Raw genomic sequence first — 20,427 nt, 5'->3', positions numbered from 1 at the left:
CAGAAATACATTAAATAATTTATATTATTCAGCCCTACCTAGCCTGTAGCAATTTCCTTTTCTGAATAATTTTGACAAATAGTTCAGTTATTTATTTGGCTTAAATAAGACACTACTTGTGAAGAGGGATGGATTAAAAGCTCCTCTAAATTTCACTAATTTTTTTTTGAAGTATTGTTGGACTTGGTATATTTTCATTTGAAACAGACTTGATGTTGAAGGGTAACAATAGGGATGTTATGTCAATTTTAAAGAGGATTACAGCTGGATCTATTTAGAAATAGTAAAATAATTCACACCTAGTTTTTAGAAAGAAGGAACAATGGGATATTTATTTGAAATATCAGAACTAAATTAATATGAAAATAAAATATTTATTCCTATTTTCAAAAATAAATTAATACTTGACATTTATACAATAGTTTTAAGATTTACAAGATTTTAAATACATTATCTCATCTGGTCCTCTTAGAAACCTTGTAAAGCAGGTAGTATAAGTATTATATCCATTTTATAAAAAGGAAATCAAGGCTCAGAGGATATAAATGACTTGTTTATGGTCATAGCTAATGAGGGATGGTGGTGGCTGAATCTGAACTCAGGACTTCCAAATTTTAAATCCAGCTGCCTATCTACCATAAACCAAATTGGCTCTCAAACCATATTAAAAACATTGTTCTAATGAATAGAACAATATCTTTTAACATGTCTTAGTACAGAGAAATTAGTCAAGCAGAAGAATCAAGGACTATGAATGTACTTAATTCTACTCTATAAATTATTTGATATCAACAAAAATTCTCACCAAATGTTGACCAAATCTCTTGGAAAGAGAACAATAGAACTTTATCACTTCCTTTATTTCCCTCCCCTCTCCCCCAAGGCAATTGGGGTTAAGTGACTTGCCCAGAGTCACACAGCTAGAAAACATCAAGTGTCTGAGGTCACATTTGAACTCGGGTCCTTCTGACTTCAAGGCCAGTGTATCACTGACTTTTAAAAACAGTTTGAATGCTAATCCTTCATTATATTCAGAGCACTACAGAATAGTAGAACTGGAAGGGACCTTCAGGATTATCTAACCCAGCTTTCCATTCCCTAGACATCATTTTACAAAAAAAAGAAAACTGACAACCAATGTAAAGTTATTTGCTTAAGATCACTTAGCTCATTGGTGATAGCCCATATATCTACTTTTCCAGCCAAGTTTCTTGAATCTGCGGTTTATACCCACAGAAAGCATTACTTCCTCAGCCACTCCTCCTTCTCAGCCAGCTAAAATCTGGTTTCTTCTCCCTGAGTGTTTGACTTATAAACTACTCTAAGGTCATCAATGAACCCCTGTTAGCCAAATCCAATGGCCTTTTCCTAATCTTCCTCAAAATTTCTACTGTATCTGATACAGCCTATACTTTCCTTTCCCTCTAAAAACTCTCCCTTCTAGTTTCTTTGATATCAGCTTACATTAGAACTCCTTGCTGTGTCCTTCATTTTCATTACCCCATTTAGTTACCTCTCAAGGCTTATTTCACCACCCTAAGCTTTTCATACCCAATGTAAAACCACTTATTTCTTCCATTGTTACCCTTAACTTGCTAACTCTCACAGTAATCTTCTCCAGCACCAGGGAAATGATACAGTTCTCTCTCTCTCTCTCTTTTTTTTTTAACTGAGAACCTTATGTTTAGATCAACTCCAGTGATAATATATTAACTGAACTTATAAATATAGGAAATATAGGGTAAGAACATGAAGGTGACAAAATCTAATTGCTGAGGAAATGATTGAAAATCAAGGTCAAATTGGTAGATCTAGACCAAAAATAAAGGGATTAGGATCTGCAGTGAAATAAAAGCAGCAAATATAAATCAAGGTTGAAGAAGGAACAAAGTAAGTATCAGTCAAGATTGCCAGGTTAAGACCAACAATAGTAGGAATCTAACACGGGGATTGAGGAAGCACTGAAGTTCACACTTATGGGTTAGACTAGGACTTCTCAAACTTTTTTTTTTACTTGGAATCCCTTTTCATTTGAGAAATTTTTGCCCAATCTTGGGCTTACAGGTATACAAACCAAACCTTTACTGATAATCAATCATAATTTTACAACTTTCATGTTCAGTTATGAGGTCCCATATGGGGTTGGAACCCACAGTTTAAGAAGCTGGGGGCTGGAATATGTAAGGATTATAAAAGCATGGATTATAAAAGCATCGATCACTAGCAGGAAAAACCGAGGTGATAGTGAGAGAATGATTTGCCCAAATCACACAGCAAATTAACAGCAGCTTAAAAAACTTTTTTTTTTTAAAGCTCCAACATATTTCTAAATGCCTGTAAAAATCTCCATCTGAATGTCCTGACATCACCTCAAAATCAGTGCATTCAAAAGAACACTATTATTTCTGCTAATCCTTTTCCCTTTCCCAACTTCCTTCTCTGTCAATTGGCATCAATTTCCTAAGTCCTCCACATCCAAAAGTTCTGACTTAATAAGCATTTATCCACTTAAGATACTCTGGCATTTTCAAGCATCTGCTATGAGCAACTTAATTATTTTTTATAGGTAATAAGAGAGCTAGCTTCAGACAGTAGATTCAAGTCTGGACTCTGACATATCAAAGTGCCTATGGCACTTTGGACAAAATACTCAAATTTTCAGTGCTCTGGGCAATTTTCTAATGTGACATATGAAAAGTCCAAGAGAATTAATTATCAATTCTTAATTATGGTTAGCAGATAATTAATAAAATGATGGGTTTCTCTCATAAACCAAACATGAATCATGAAGGTCACTCAATACTTAGAAACTCTTGGAAGAGTGAGTATCCTTGACAGGTGGAAATCAACTCTGATTGGTTAATTAATCAGACAATGAATATTATAATGAGAACTGAGTCTATTCTAAAGAGGGGCTGAGGACATGCTTTTGATTATGTCACTTAGGACACAGAGATCTCAATCCAGATAACGTCTATCTCAGGCAATCCATACCAAAGGATCTACCATCTACCTAGTCAAGGAACAATGAAAGATGGAGAGGTAAGAATTCCATCCAGATAAAATGGTCTGAGTGGAGTTAGATTTTTGGGTAAGATCAAAAATGTCCTGGGTTTTGAAAGAAGAAATAGAAAAAAAAATCCTAATTCTAATTTAATAATTGGTCATTAATATAAGGGAGAAATATTCATTTTTCTCACTAAGACTACAAATTACAGAGAAGATGTCAAGTCATAATGTTAGACATGACCTCCATACTTGAAAGTTCCTTGTCCCAATGAAACCAGAGGTCCAATCTCTTCACTCTTGCCTTCAGAGAGTTTACAATATACAATTAACCATAATACAAATTAGAAATGATTAAGTGCTTAGAAGTCAAACAGATTTCCTCTGGTCCTTCTCAACATCTAATAAGCCTTCAAAAGTTCAGATATTTCCTTTAAAAGCTTCCTTTGATTCATCCTTTTCCTACTCTTACTGCCTTCCCACTCTTTGTGATTGGATTACCAACTTGTCAGTGTCCTTGGCCATCTTCTCTTTGTCCAACCAAAATATCTTTACAACTCCTAAAACTCTACTTTCTCCAAAGAGCTAGGTACTCAATTGGAACACAATATTTGCTGACTATCAGGATAAATAAGAAATAATTAATAGAAGAAAGATCACCAAATGATCTTAGAACAACTTAGAGTGTTGCATGGGGCATTGAGTTCAATCCAAGAACTGAATCCACGTGTTCTGAGTCCAATTCTTCAAACAATACAACATATTCTCTTTTTAATACAGTTATTTTCAAGTTTGTAAATCACTTTTAAATGTTCTGTCATAGTCCTTTACAAGATCCACTAAGCTACTGTTTGACTTAGCTACATCCTTCAGGCCGCTCTTTTATCAAGAGTTGTAACTCTTTATAACTTTATCTTTATATAACAATATATATCTTTATAACAATTCTGTGAGATGGATAAAGGTCATTAGAATACTGGACTTCGAAGTAGGAAGACCCCATTTCAAATGTGGTCTCAGCCTCTTACTACGAATCTCAGTTTCTTCATTTATAAAATGGAGAGGAATAGCACTGACCTCCCAGGGTTGCTGTGGGGATCAATAAGGTAACATAGGTAATGTGCTTGGCAAAACCTTAAAGCAATGTAAAAATGTTATCATTGCAAGTCTTATTATTCCAGTATCACCAACGAGGGAATTGAGAATCTCAGAGCTGAAAAGACTTCCTTATTATCACACAACTATTAAGTATCTGAATTATTAGTGACCTGAAACAGGATCCATTCCCAATTCTCCTCATTCCAAGTCCTATCTCTATGCCAGAGGATTCTAAGGGGATTGATAGACTCTAAAATCAAAGATCAGGTCAACAGGAGTGGGAACAAAGGAGAGACAACCAACAGAAGTAATACAAAACCAAGCTTGTTTTGGGATCAAGGATGAGGCAAACTTGTTCTCTCTGTCCTGTGCTTCCTGCTCTGTGTAAGCTGGCAAGGGCTTGCAGACTGTACGCTTGCCACGAGGGAGGAGGAGGAGGAAAGCCCCACTGCTTCCATTAGCTGTTTATTACTCTTTAGGGACAGCAGGATGGGCTTTCTGGGGGAAATTCTTAGATTCAGAAAAGTCCTGCCCCAGCCCCACCTTCCCCATCTATCAAATCCTAACAGGTTTTTCAAAGCCTTCTCCAAGTCCCATTTGGTTCACAGTCTTCTGATTACTGAAGTAATCACAAGTGTTACTGAACACTGCACTGAAGCAGATGAAACTGAGACTTACCTTTACCTTAAACTGCAGCACCGGTATTCGACCTGGAGCCCTTCCTGCCACCTGTATCTCACATTGATCTCCCGCTTTTCCCTTTATAGGATTGGGTTGGATGGAAAACTGTTTGCTGTCCCAAAGATTATTGCTTCCTAGAACCTACTCCAGTGTACTAGGTATTTTAACAAATATTTGTGGAATTATTGATTCTAGGATAAAGAGAAAGCTGGAGGACTACCAACTCCCCTAGTAATCCAAGATTACTACTTGGGCATTAACAGAAACTTGTCTTCCTACCCGTGACCCTCTATACCAGGAGTCCTCAAACTTTTTAAATAGGGGGCCAGTTCACTGTCCCTCAGACTGTTGGAAGGCTGGGCTATAGTAAAAATAATAACTTTGTTTTGTGGGCCTTTAAATAAAGAAACTTCATAGCCCTGGGTGAGGGGGATAATCATCCTCAGCTGCTGCATCTGGCTTGCGGGCTGTAGTTTGAAGACCCCTGCTTTATACCCACAAATGGTTTGGACTCTCCTTAATAGAGAAGAGTCTTTGTAATAGAATTACATTAGAATGTGAAAGGTATGGCAATATGATGAGGTACAGGTATGGCAATGCCTTGTAATAACAGCCAACATTTATATAGTGCTTATTATTGTGCCAAGCACTGTGCTAAGTGCTTTAAATCATTTCATTTGATCCTCAAAATATCCCTAGAAATGGGTGTTTTTATTATCCCCATTTTACAAATGAAAAAAACCAAGGTAGACAGAATAAATGGCTTTTCTAGAGTCACACAGCTAGTAAGTGTCTGTGGCTGGATTTGAACTTAGGTGTTCCTGACTCTGGGTCGTATTCTAAGCACTGCACCATCTAGCTGCTTCAGTATTTGCATCTAGCCTGGAACATGGTTGTCAAACAATCATGTGGGCTGGATTTTTGAAATCTCTTACAACTTTTGGTATAAAAGCTCCAGGCCTGAAGGATGTAGCTAAGTCAAACAGTAGCTTAGTGGATCCTGTAAAGAACTATGACAGAACATTTATAAAAGCTGAAGGGGCAAGCAGTCAATGAAAAAAGATCAAATCTTTGGGGATCAGACTGAGTCACAGAAACAGATTGCCTAGTATTCCTTACAGAGTGGTTTCCTCACTGAACATGGACCTCTGGGTGCTGAATATCTTGCCTCAAGCTTCAAAACTGCCTTAGGTCTCAGGAACTTGGTACCTTACAACCTAAGAACGATCTGGCTGCGCTTTGCTTCTGGTTCTTTCTTCTCTCGACTTAGACAATACTTCATTTATACTAAGAGAAGAACCATCCTCTCTTCTCCCTGGTGATTCTTCCAAATCACTGACATTATGTCCTGGGTAGTATCCAACACTGTAATATTATAGGATATTACTTAATCTAGCATTGGATTACATATTGTCCTGTATAATTCTAATTGTTCCATGTGTCCAAATTTGGATAGTGGTGCAATGGATATATGAGCCTTTGGTAAAAGACTATTGTATCTGAAGTAGATACAAGAAGGGCCGAGGAAAAGGTAGTCTCCTACAGGGACATTTTTTTCCTAGAATTAACTCTTACTATAACCTTAGGTTACTGATATTTCTACAACATCATGATAACAGGAAGAAAAATTAGTGTTTATTCTACAAGGAAACTTAAGGCATTGCCATACCTGTACCTCATCAAACTGAAAATGTTGTCTGGTAAAGAACTTCATAATTCTAGGTCTGACTATAGACTGATGAAGAATAAACGTCACAGAGCAATATCAACCCTCTTATTTCAAGAGGCTAGTCTTATTCTAAATAATGCTCAAAAGCTAGGTTTAAAAATGTCCCCAAATGAGTTAATTGATCTATCTTTTTTTAATTAAATATACTGATTTTTTCACACTTTCAATAATATTGCTTTCAGAAAAATGTATACCACCACCCACAGTGCTTTCATGTTAGCATTACCTGCAGCATTAACACAAATGCTTATCAAATTAAAATGCCATACACGGAAATTCAGAATTTACAGGAGTAAGAACGATAACATCTATTTCTACTTTCTCTCATATGTCAAAGGGGATAAAATGGTCTAGCATTACTAACTTTCAACTTTGGTACAAAATGAGAATCTTATTTTTGAACATTACAGACAGATAAAATGCATTCTTTTTTTTCATAATTATTAGTAAAACAAATTCTATTTCTGCCTTCATAATGAAGATAACTGTAAATATGTCCTAATTGTTGATCCTGTTTTTCTAAACTGAACATAACTATATGTAGATATCTATAATACAATTTACATGAGGCTTTACATCAAAATAAAAGATATAACTCTCTGATATGAGAAAATTATATACTAAAAAGGAATTAATCTATACAGTTAAAACATAGCAAAATATTTTTCTCATAAAAAGATCCAGTGTTAAATTTAGAAATAGCTTTCTAACAAGTTAAAATGATAAAAGAGCACATGATTAATATGCAAATAAATGAAAGCTCTACGACATCATTAGCATGGGGAAATCCCTCCATCACTGCAGAAAAAAATCGCATCCTTCACTATGACAAAATAGAGAGGTACTAGGATGTTGCTTGAGGCAGGTAAAGGTTAAATGACTTATTCAAGGTCTATGCAGTGAGCATCAAAATTAAGATTGGAACCCTGACTCCAAGCCTAACACAATATGTATGTACTGTGAGCCTGCTTCTCATTAACCAGACAAATAAGCTAGAAAATGGACAGTTAGTACAGGCACATCTCTTAACCTATTAGTGTATCTGGGGCTTTATTAGTGAATATCAAGACTATTTCATTTGAAATTAGAGAATTTTAATGACTGCACATGCCAACATTTATCACCATAAACCAAATATTTAATGGTAACATTAAGGCCAACAGATTCACCATTGAAGTATTATTACAAACAATTTCAGAATACAAATAACTTTCAAATGATTTCCTACCTTGAAGACACAGGGCAGCTAGCTCCACAGCAGTCTCATATGGGCATTTTAATCTTCAAAGAAAAGAAATTAGCTCAGAATATGAATCTTTCTTAAATGTACATACAAGGAATACAACTATACTAAAATGGACTTTTTTAAGGTTTCTAAGAAAATCTGAATCACTATTTTTTATTCTTTTCTTAATATATTCTATAGTCATATTTTGAAAACAGAAACAACCAAACACACTGAACTATTTAAGAGTGATTATTTCAGAATATAAAAAACAATGTTTCATAGTACTTGGAATCTGATTATAATCCATATGTAGTATCTATTCACTTTTTAAACAAAATTAGATAAAACTAGTTATGGGGATGGAAAATTGTGGGATGCAATGTTGGGGTCATTTCGCCACAATGATTTACTTGTTATAGGGAAAATTATTAGGGAAGAAACGCCTTTACATAAAGACTGTTAATTGTTCTGCAATCTTTGGTCTTAAGAGTGTTATCAGAGTTGAGAGGTTATCATATGCTCAATATGGATCAAAGGCTACAATGAAAGGTCTCTCTGACTCTGAGAACATCTCTCTAAGCCATTAAAAATGTGTGTCTCTACTACAGTATTATTTCTTATTACTGAAAGAAAGTTTGACATACATGATTCAGTTGTTCTAAAGTAAAATCAAGACAATTCACTATTCTTTAATTAACTGAGTTCATTCTAAGTATTACTTCAGATGTGCTAGTAATGTTTAATCATGGAAAGAAATCTTAAGTTTCTTTAAAATGGGAAACGGAGCTATGGATATTTCAGATTTTTTTTTTAAACCAAATTTTCCACTCTTTCTTTCTTGGTAGTAAACATTTTGCTTATGTCTCAAAGAAGAAACAAAGTTAATACAATCATTTGTAAAGAGATAATGAATGTTGCCCTGGGGTCTCTTTCTTTCTAAAATTTAGCCAAATCCTGAAGAATCTAAAAAAAGCCAAATCAGGAAAATGTAGAAAGGAATTGAGTGAACATCTCAAGTCAAATAGAAGCAATTTCACAATTAAATCGTTTGGCGTTTTCAGTGTCTCTTCTTAACTTTATTAAGGTGTGAATAAAGAGTTAAGTGTACCCAATGATCTCCATTTTTTAATACTCCTTTATTATAAAGGTAACTGATTGATCTTTTCATATGTACATTTTACATAGTTTCCTATTTTGTTTAAAGCACAAAAGACCATACCTCTGAGAAATGGTAGAAGATTAACTGGCTTTGATGCTATTTTTTTAAAAAATAGCTCAGTTTTCTAGTCTATCAGCATCAGGGCACTATAATGTAACCACTGGCATACATTGTATATAGACACTGTATAGAATTGTTCGTAGTTTTGACTTTTAAACTGGTATTTTTTTTAGTCCAAGCATGCTTTGAACATGCAGAAGACAAAATTTTCTTTCCCTATATAATTAACTTCAGTTAAAAAAAAAGTCGACAATAATCTGTTTCTAATGCTTTAAAGAGACATCATTAACAGCAATGCACATACACACGTACAAAATATATGAACATGATATCAAGGATCAAAGATTTGGTTAACATAACAGAGAGAGACAAATACATGCATTATACTGTCTACTTATTTTATATTGCATATTCCAGCTAATTTTCCCAAGTTTCAAAAGGTCATTACAGATAATAAAACTATTTCTGACCCTAGCAGTAAGTATCTGGGTTTCTGACTATTAGTCAAAATTATTTATATACATTCTTAGCAATCATGCAATAGAAAGAATTAACTTCAGATACTGAAACTATGAAATAATTATAAAAATTTGATTATTTGGATTCAAGAGTATAGCATGTGAAACTCAATACTTCAATACCAAAATATTTTAATAAGTTATTATTATAACTCAAAGATTGAAAGAAATAATACTGGAAATCTATTTGTAAGTAAAGAAAATAACAATATTCAAATGCTCTTTCCACCTGACTCAGGAGAAAATCCCTTTACATTACTTAAATGCAAATGGTGACAAATGGGATATTTGGGCAAATCCCTGTACCTGTATACATATAATAATGTATTTTAGAGAAATAAAACAAAAGCCATCATGGATGGACCAGTGATGTGATTAGAAAGATAAAGATATCTGTATGCAAATCACTTAAAAAAGAAAATATTTTTGGAAATTATTCAAGCTACACAGCACTTAAAAAATAAAATAATGATATGGTAGGAATAGATCTACTTAATAAAAGCTGGTGCTTTTTTATTTTTTAAAGGAACATGACAAATATAACAATAGGATTCAGAGTGTGTAACAAAAACATACTTACTTTCCTGAAAGAATGTCATGCCTGAGTTGTAATACAAACAGGTACCTGACAAATATATACAAAAGTCAACAAATAATGTCTTTCCAAGACTCTATCATTCCCAAATTTTCCACTGTAAATACCACCCCACACATTAAATCTTTATTGAACAATTTTGAATTATAAAAAAAATACTCAAATAAAATTTCAACTTTTGTAGAAGACTTTCCTTTATAGGACTTGTCTCCTGAAGTATGTCCCAGAATTTCCTAAAGAAATGTACATTTTGGACATGGCTCTTTTCAACATCAAGAATTCAGGTCAGTTCCAATGGGCTTGTGATGGAGAGCTGTGGCAACTGAGTGTGGATCATAACATATGATTTTCACTCTTTCTGTTCTTTACTTGCTTTTTGTTTCTCTCCTTTTTTAAATTTTTGATCTGATTTTTCTTATGCAACATGAAATTTGTGGAAATATATATAGAAGAATTGCACATGTTTAATATATATTGGATTATTTGCCACCTACAAAGAGGATGGGGGGAAGGGAGGGAAAAAATTTGGAACACAAGGTTTTGCAAGGATGAATGTTGAAAATTATCCATGCATATATTTTGAAAACAAAAAGCTTTAATTAAAAAAAGAAATGTGCATTTTACAGAAATCATAAGATATTTGTGAGCTTGTTGCTCTCTAACAAGTGTGAGTTGTGTTCTCCAACAAATGTACCTCAACATTTCCTTAAAGTTTAAGAGAACCAAACTAGGACAAAAAACATGGCAAATATGTGTGCAATTCTTCCAACAGAACAGCAAGACAGCTGTCCTGAAACATCCAAAAACATCTTCCTTTGTCAGACCCATAGGAAAGTCTAAAGCTGACTTTGTAACTAGAAATTAATTTTTTTAAAGCATACATCAAAGGATATGAGGAAAAGTCCCGATTTTGATTAGTAATGATGACATATATGAAATAAAAGATGGGGACACAGTGTTATGAGAAGGTAGCAGACAAATTAATATGAATGTGTTTCACCAAAGTTAAATGTTTCATGGCTACAATGATGTTTCTATGCAACAGGTTTGAATGAAAAGGTTCCTGAGTAACTGGATGAGACACTGAAAAAATAGTTTTGTTTTTAGGAATTTTTAAATAAAGATGAGACACAGATAAACTTTTTTTTTCTGTACTCTGGATAAAAGAGAAATGTTTAAAGAATAATATATTTAAAAGTGGGGGCAGCTAAGTGGTGCAATCGATAGAACACCAGCCCTGAAGTCAGGAGGACCTGAGTTCAAGTCTGGCCTCAGACACTTAACACTTCCTATCTCTGTGACCCTGGGCAAGTCACTTGATCCCAATTTCCTCAGCAAAACAAATAAATAAAAAAAAAAGTGAAGTAAGGGGGAGGAGGGGAGTAACTAAAACCAAAAAAATTTGTGGAGTTGTAGAATATGACTACTTTAAAACAAGAAATTCAACCAAAAATGAACTTGCTATTCATATTTAGGAAAGTCAACCATAAAGTCAACTATCAATGAGAAGCTACAGGTGACTGCCATACTGATTACCAAATGTAAAAATGAAGCTTTCAGAGTGACAACTGGGGTCCTCAACAGATGAATAAATATTGCCCATTTCCCACCCCATTAGATAACTGATTAATGTTGTCATCACCACCATAGCTTTTTGTCAAGTTCAAAAAAATCATGAGGAAAGTAAAAACATAACATGCCAGGAAAAGGGCAGCAATGCCAGTTTTATATGGATTTTGCATAAGTTTTGTGTGAGAACTATGAATTAGAAACATGTAGGAATACAGTAGGATTGAGCCTGAAAAATAATCTAGTGGACAAGTAAAAGCCATTAATTCTTACAACAATGCTGGGAACTCTCCACAGAGAACTGCCACAAATTATTACCTGCCACTTAAGAAATGAAGATTAAGTGGGGTTTTTTTCCCTTTTTTTTTTTAAGAGGAAAAAGTTTGCTCTCTCTCTCTCAGTAAAAATCAAGTATCTGCTAGAGCATCCTCTTACTTGAAATAAATGGAGAAATTTGTGTCTGGGGAAAGTATACCTGCTTCTGAGTTCTGTGAAATTAAATCCAAAATAATAGCACAATGAACTGATTTACATAAAGTCTTAGAAAATTGAAAAGGAGCTAAAGAAATAAATCTCAGTTATCCTAGTCACCTGAAATCTGAGGCAGCAAAGACCAAGTTGTTTAATGTGAAGTGCAGACATCAACAAAGATACAGAGAAGAATAAGAGAAATCCTGAGATTCAACAGAAATGTAAAATAAGTGGCTCCACAAAAGAAAAAAAAGAGAAGGCTAAAGAACAAATAGGAAAAGGCAACAACAATGTTCAAGGAAAACGCATATAATATAAATACAATACAAATTTAAAGATTTTTTGGCATCATGTCCTACCTTGTAAACTCTTCTCGAAGATTGTTGGGTTCTGAAGAATAGTATTTAATTCGAAAGTGCAAAACATAAGCAGATCCAACTACACGTTTGGAGATGGTTTTCCAAAATTTGAAGATCACAAAGAGGAAAAAGGAAAAAATAAATTAAATCCATAACATCTTAGCCATTGAATTAAAAAGTACAATAGTGAAGTGGGGAAAAAACTAAGCAATAAATAATCACACACCTCCCCCCCCCCCCAAGACTGATGAACATAATGGAAAAAAGAAAATTCTTTGCATTAATGACAGCATAACTAGTCTATTTTTACAGAAAAAATCTTTTAGAATTGGAGGAATTTTTGCTTTCATTTCTGATCCTAAAGTGTTCCAAACCAATGCTAACTTTTCACAGAATACTTGTGAAATTAAAAAGCAGCCAGTAATATACTGTTGGTAAAGCTTTAAATTAGTCCAATAATTCTGGAAAGAAATATTAAGTGACTAAAATTTCCATAGATTTTATCCAGAAATTACACTGATAGGCACATACTTTGAAAAGTTCAAAGAAATGTCTCTACATATATGAAAAAAATACAAAGAGATAGCGCATATGGGCTGCTGCAGAATTCAATAAGCAGAATCAGGAAAATACATACAATGGGGACAACGATATAAATAGAAAGACCAAAAAAACAACCTGAATATTTTACAATGATCAAAATTGACCTCAAAGAAGAATTGGGAAAATGCACTTGTCTCCCTTCACTGTAGTGATAAGGAGAGTATGTATATAAAATATTGTGCATATGTCAGACATAGTCAATTTTGTCAAATTCTTTTTTCTTATTTTAAAACTTTTGTTCTAAGGAATATTTACTGTGCAGAAATATTACATTTGGAAATGAATGTGATATGAAAATTTAAGTCACCAATTTAAAAAAATGTTTTTAAAGGGATACCTGGGGCAGGCACAAAAAAGGGATCATACTATCTAGAGGTTTGGGTCATCTGAAGTTTATTCTAATGCCTTCATTTTACATAGAAAAAGCTGATGCAAAGAGAGGTTGAGTGACCTGCTAATTAATATCCCTTATTTCCTTTCCTCTTGCTAAATATCATAATGGGGAAAAAAAGACCCAGGATTCAAACCCTGCTCCTTCAATTACAAAGATTGTGCTCTTAATAATAATTGTTTAGACAATACTTCATCATAGCTAACATTTATATAAGTGCTTTATGGTCTGCTAAATACTTTATAAATATTGGTTCGTTTTATTCTCACAACAACTCTGGGAAGTTTGAGAAGTTATTATTCCCGTTTTACAGATGAGAAAAGTGAGGCAAGGAAGTGACTAGGATCACACAGGATTATACAGTATGTAACTGACACTGAATTTGAATTTCTGATTCTGGAACCAAAACTCAGCATCACCTCACAGCTTAAGGGTATCACTTCTTTAATGCTTTCTATAGGGTACTATGAATACCATGGGGACAAGGAAATGGGAGGTAAAGAAAATAATGTTCTAAAACTTATAAATACATTTTATAAATATTTTCCAAAGAGTCAATCTTTGGAAATATTGTTTAACATCCTCATGATTATCATGGTATCTATGATCTATGATCATGATATCTATGATTGTTTTATATACAATATGTTCTAAAGGATCTTTAGAAAATAACTAAGACATGTGGGCAAGTACTAACTAAATGCAGGTGACTAAATGACATTTTATTCTATGTTCATAAAAACAAATTTTCTGAATACTGCATGAATCACTGTTTTTTTACCCCCATCAAAAGTATATGGCTTGAAACCTACAAATACAGTTAAGCTTCTTTATAAATGAGAACATTCTGATCTTTTAAAAACTATTTAAATTTTTCCACATTTAAGCTTTAACAACTTTGTCAACTTGAAAATATCTGAAATTTTTATTTAAAATTAATTCTGCCTTCATGGTTTCAGATTTAATAAAAATATAATTCAATATATTAGCCAAGATGCTAAAAATTAATTTCACAGAAAACAAACAAAAAAAAAAAGAAATATTTACTTGGGGTTACTTACTTTTCATTTGCTTTTTAATAGGTTTTGAATGGTCTAGCCAGTGCTGAAAGAAAGAAAATATTTATTAGTGCCTTGATTTCATCAAAGGAATTCAGTAAATCAATGACTATATAGCAGCAATTTCAGAAAGTTCTTTATTTCCTTCTAACAGGTCTTTCTGAGTGTTTGCAAATATTAACAGGTATTTACTTTTTAAAATTTAATTTTCCAAAACTGAACTTGGGAATCCATTGCTTTTCCTTCTGAAATGAAACCTAAGTATTCCAAAGGGATTCCAACAAATTTTCTTGTTCTAAATACATTTTTTCCTTAGTACTGCCAAGGGTAAAGAGACAAGCTGTTACAAACTTATGGTAATAACATTATTATCATTTTTCTCTGCCCTTCCCTACTCCACAAACCATAAAAGGTATCAAATGAAAATTCATGATGCCTCTATATTCCTTTGAATTGGGAAAGAAAACGACAAACTGAGACCTATGTTTCATATGAAAATACTAAGGTTTAAACAGCCTTTGCCTTGCCTGAGAGCTTTTTTTTTTTTTTTTTTTTTTTTTTTTTTAACAAAACAAGATTCAGTAATATTTATTTGTTTGTTTATTTATTTTCCCCTCTCTTAGATAAAATCGTTTCACATAATATTTTTTACTGGCTGTCCCCCCATGTCCAGAATCTCATCTTCATGTTTTCTGACTTCCTTCAAATACCAGCTAAAATGCGCAGACGTGTGTATGTGTATGTGTGTGTATGAAGGAATTGGAGTTAAGTGACTTGCCCTAGCTAGGAAATATTAAGTGTCTGAGATCTGATTTGAACTCAGATCCTCCTGACTCCAGGGCTGGTGCTCTATCCACTGTGCTACCTAGCTGTCCCACCTCACTCCCCATAGTCTTTTTTTTGATCCCTTTTAATACTAGTATCTTCTCTCTGTTGATCAACTTCAATTTGAGCAGGAACCCAGTATTTCTAACAGTACCTACCCAAAAATTACCCCTGTAAATAAAAGTTTCCATAGAACAATGCCTAATATCTAGAATTTTATTGTTTGCAAAGCATGGTACATCTGTTAGTTATTTCCTTTGGGGCCTATCCACAGATTAGGATTAACAACTTAATTTCTATTAGAATATATTTAATATTCCAAAATATATTCCAATATCAAATTTATTCTTTTAAAAGAAGAAGGAAAATACAATCTTGTTCCTCTCTTCTTATATCTCCCTCACACTCTGGATGTTCTTATTCAAAATTAGAATTCTATTTGCCACAGAAAATAACATAGGTGAGGATCAGCCACCACTATCTGTTATTCAAAAGGTTTCCTGATAAGGAAATGATTTTGAAATGATGAACCATAGTATGATTATTACCAATATAGTCTACACATACCTGATTTTAAAGTTCATAATATGTATAGAAGAACTGCACATATTTAACACATTGGATTACTTACCATCTAGAAGAGGGGCATGTAGAGAAAAGAAAGAGAAAATTTTGGAATAAAATTTTGTAAGGGCGAATGTTGAAAACTATCTTTACATGTATTTTGAAAATAAAATTACTATTAAAATTCATAATCATGACTCCATCCATAACCTATAGTATATTTACTGGTTCTACATTTTTAGTGTCTTCAGAAGATACACAGCAATATAATGTGTGTTGTGTGTATGTATATATACACATGCTTTATAAGGGAATCAGACTCTCAGACAATTCTGTATAACATAAGGGAATAGGGAAAGGGACCAAGCATTTATTTTTTTCCATTTTTAAAATATTTTATTTTTCTCCAATTATATGTAAAGATAATTTTTACCATTCATTTTTAAAAATTGAATTCCAACTTTTTCTTCTCATTCTTTTACCTTCCCTCCTCCCTGAGATAGTAAGCAATTTAATATAGGTTATTTGGCATATGAAACATATCATATTAGTCATGTTGTGAAAGAAAATAAAGACCTAAAGCAAAACAAAACAAAAAAATACAGAAAGTATAAAATAGCATGCTTTAATCTGTGTGTATATATATGTGCATATACATATCTATAGATAAATACATAAATATAATTTGAATCAGGAAAATTTCGGTTCAAATAAGGCCTCAGACACCTATTAGCAAATAGAACCCTCTTTGCCTCAGTTTTCTCAAATATAAAATGAGCTAAGAAGGAAAACAACAAACAACTCTCAGTATCTTGGCCAAGAAAACTCCAAACAGGATCAGGAAGAATCAGACATGGAATGAACAACATGTCTTAGTTTGATAAATATGATTAATTTGACCTCTATGACAACCCTGGGAGATTGAGGTACTATTATTATTATGCCCATTACACTCATATATTATTATCCATTATTATATCCATTTAGGTACATTATTATTACACCAGAGATAAAGTGTTTGGGGCCAGATTTGAACTCAAGAGGCCTAGCACTCTATTCACCATGTTGCTTAGCTAACATAGGGCAACAGATGAGCATGTTGACAGCAGTCTGAGCAACTTCCAGAAAAAAATGAAGAGAATTAATAACCCTAATCACTTAAGTGACTACAATTCAATTCAACAAATACTATTTTAAACACCAACAACGTTATGGGCAGCTGGGTGGCAAGTAGATAGAGACCCAGCTCTGGAGTCAGAAGGACCCAAGTTCAAATGCAACCTAAAACATTTTGACACTTATCTGTGTGACTGGGTAATCAATTAATGCTGATTGCCTTGCCAAAATAAAAAATGAAAAAAGAGGCCATAAAGAAAGGCTGCAGTTTTAGAGACACAAAGATTGATATGAAAGAACTAAAATCTTCAAAGAATTTAATTCTATTTGGGAGTAGGCGAGAATTTGGAATATGCACGAATAAATATAATATTAGGAAAATTAAAGAAGGAGATAACACTAACTACTGGAGTTATTAGTGAAGGTTCTGAGAACAGCAGTACTTGACCTTTGAAGGAAGACAAATATTCTTGGTGGACATGAAGCAAGAGGGCATTCCATGTGTGTGTCAGGGGCAGGGGTATAGAACTGCTTATATGAATACATGAGGATACCCATTGGAATGCCAAGTTTGGCAAATAGCCAGCAATTTAGTTTGGCAGGATCAGAGAGTTTGTGAGGGAGAATAGCATGAAATAAGGCAGCTAGCTCTCAAGTAAGTGGGAACTAGATTGTAGCAGGTCTGAAATGTTAAGCTAAGGCATTGAAAAATAAATCCCATTGGCAGTGAAGAACAACTTTAAAAAAAAAAAGTCAAAATGACAAAATCAGATATAAGCTACCAGAAGGTTATTTTGCCAACTGGGGAAAGAATGCACTAGAGAGGGGAGAGATGATTGTAAAAAACAAAACAAAACAAAAAAACCCACCCAGTTTGGGTAGGGGAATGAATAGTACAAGACATCAAATAATTATCTTCTTTCCAACTCTGATAGCCATCCAGCTTCTTGTTTAAAGAAAAAAAAATCACTACAGGTGGCTCATTCCATTTTTTAATTGCTAATGTTATTACAAAGTTCTTCTTTGTCCTGAACCAAAATCTGCCTCTTTGGAGGCATTCCCACTAGTCCTACTTCTGCCCTTTAGACCTAACAAAGCATAAACCAATTTACTTACTCTTTTAAGAGCCCTTCATCAAATGCTGAACCTTTCCAGAGTGATTATTTCTTCTTTGAGACTATGTGTGAGATTACTGTAGCTGACATGAAAAGGGTGATGATGGCTTCTATCGCAGAATGTAGATTTTATATAGCTCTGCCATTCTCAGGGGGTGCATGAATTATGTGTCAACAAATCTCTTCCAGGCTAACAACCTGTTTGCTCATTACAGAGTTTCAAGTTACCTCCTCTAGACTCACTCCAATTTCTCATTGCACTCTTTAAAATATAGGGAAAAAGTAGCCTAGCCAATATAAAGTACAGGGAGATCATAAATCATAGAGATCATAGGATATAGGAGTGGAAAGAGCCCTGAGAAGCCATCTGGTTCAATCCCTTCAGTATATAGAAAGAAAAATTTGGCAAATCAACACAGTACTTTGTGATGTAATGCAATCAGGTTTACATTGAGACATATCATTTTAATGATAATGTTAACTACAAAAATATCACTTAAGTACCAAATGAGAATGCCATAGTTTTTCAAAGCCATTTACTTTTGTACAAATAAATGGTTTGCATTTGGATTTCAAGTAATATGTTTTTCTTTCCAAAGAAAGCTATTACAACATGAAAACATTGCTTGGGCAATCATATTCAAAAAGGTAGCTCTGCTTCATTTTTGGAGTTGGTCCAAAACCAGGTAGTCTCATAAATTAAATGCTATAGAATTCAACCTTACAGAAATTCAGCATGCCAGTCTCCAGTCAAGGTATCTATTTGAAATATTCTGAAATCTTCACATATTGGAAAACTGATATTGCATGTTATTTTGGGATAATGTTAAGTCCATATATTGGGAAACCCTGTACCTTCTCTCTTTTTCCACCAAAAGTTGACTACCTCACATATTGAAGAACCTCTTAATTGCCAAATATGAACAACTATGTCACCATCATGGTGGACTTATTAACATTTCATAAAAAAGGCCAATTCTCAACAAACATTGCTGCGGCCATAGGGGTCTTCATACTCTTGCTGAAGCAGTTAGCTCTTCAATCTCAGCATTTATACCCACTCCATTACTTCATGGCCTTTATTAGCATTAGATTACTATGCTTTCCATCAATTCTTCTAGATAACTGCTAACATTCACTCCTTTCACAATGATTATGGCTTCTTGAGTCAAAATGGTCTTTACTAGTTCTTGAGGATGAGGTATGTGATCTACTGAAACTATATTTGTAAAAGAAATATTAGTGGATTTAAAAAATTGCACATAAGTTTGGGCTTTTGCTACACCAATAAGCCACTTTACAATAGAAGGCATTCCTCACTGAAAAGTCTTTGGCTAGGCAATTTCTCAGTGGGATCTACAAGTATTCTAACTCCAACCACACTTGGATACATAGGATTTGGATATTTCTGCACAGCAGCTGTTGTAAGTGGGTGATTGAAAATGTTCTCTGACACTCAAATCTTCCCGGTGCCATTGACCAGCACAATGTCTGGACAGTGCTAAGGGACACCTGGGGAAAAGAGATGACATCTCCCCTCTTCCACTTGCCAGCAACCCTGACCTGCCTCTTAAAGAATATCCTGCTCCTTGAAGATTAGCATACCTTTATCTTTTTCTTATTAAAACTTTTTATTTTTAAAACATATGCATGGATAATTTTCAACATTCACCTTTGCAAAACTTGGTGTTCCAAATTTTTCCCTCCCTTAGACAGCAAGTAATCCAATATATATTAAACATCTGCAATTCTTCTATGCATATTTCCACAGTTATCATGCTGCACAAGATAAATCAGATCAAAAAGGGAAAAAAAAATGAGAAAGAAAACAAAATGCAAGCAAAAAACTACAAAACAGTAAAAATATTATGTTGTGATCTACACTCAGTTCCCACAGTCTCTCTCTGCATGCAGATGCTTTCCCCATCACAAGATCATTGGAACTTGGTCCTCCCCTATTTTTTATTTGTTCTGTCGATTATTATTTTTTTTTTAACATAAGTAAGGATTCTCTACATTTTGTCTCTAAAATTTCTGCTTATCCCTGAAACTTGTAAAGATCTTTTCAGGAGCCTGATTCTTTTTTTTTCTTCTTCTGGCCTTGTCTCATTTTCAAACATGATGGAGTCAGCTGTGTTCATCTTCATGTAATTAACAATCAAATGTTGGACAGAAAAGAATCTGTGCTAGAGCCCTATCTAATTTCACTGAAGTCTTCTTTTTAGGGCTGGTATAAATTTATAAATCTATATTCTTGGGGTATAGATATTCCAATCAATTTA

The 20,427-nt window shown here is 33.8% G+C and overlaps 1 protein-coding gene and 1 pseudogene across 8 annotated transcripts in view; both read right to left on the bottom strand.

Annotated features, from left to right (window-relative positions):
• EPB41L4B (erythrocyte membrane protein band 4.1 like 4B) overlaps positions 1–20,427 on the bottom strand; it is a 237,269-nt gene that overhangs the window by 134,528 nt on the left and 82,314 nt on the right. For all 8 annotated transcript variants that reach the window (XR_004234294.1, XM_031969236.1, XM_031969248.1 and 5 more), the window contains exons 3-6: positions 14,529–14,571; positions 12,474–12,552; positions 10,060–10,104; positions 7,743–7,795 (exon numbers count right to left, since the gene is read on the bottom strand). Coding sequence is in view for 7 of the 8 variants with exons in the window: in XM_031969236.1 (XP_031825096.1) it covers positions 7,743–7,795; positions 10,060–10,104; positions 12,474–12,552; positions 14,529–14,571 (220 nt within the window). In the remaining variant the exon portion in view is untranslated. The remainder of the gene's footprint in view (positions 1–7,742; positions 7,796–10,059; positions 10,105–12,473; positions 12,553–14,528; positions 14,572–20,427) is intronic.
• Positions 17,150–20,427, bottom strand: part of LOC111719319 — a 32,874-nt pseudogene continuing 29,596 nt past the window's right edge.

Source organism: Sarcophilus harrisii, chromosome 1 (assembly GCF_902635505.1).
Source record: "Sarcophilus harrisii chromosome 1, mSarHar1.11, whole genome shotgun sequence".
NCBI classification, from domain to species: domain Eukaryota; kingdom Metazoa; phylum Chordata; class Mammalia; order Dasyuromorphia; family Dasyuridae; genus Sarcophilus; species Sarcophilus harrisii.
The sequence above is the reverse complement of the archived record's forward strand: the minus strand, read 5'-3'. Positions and strand labels throughout refer to the sequence as shown.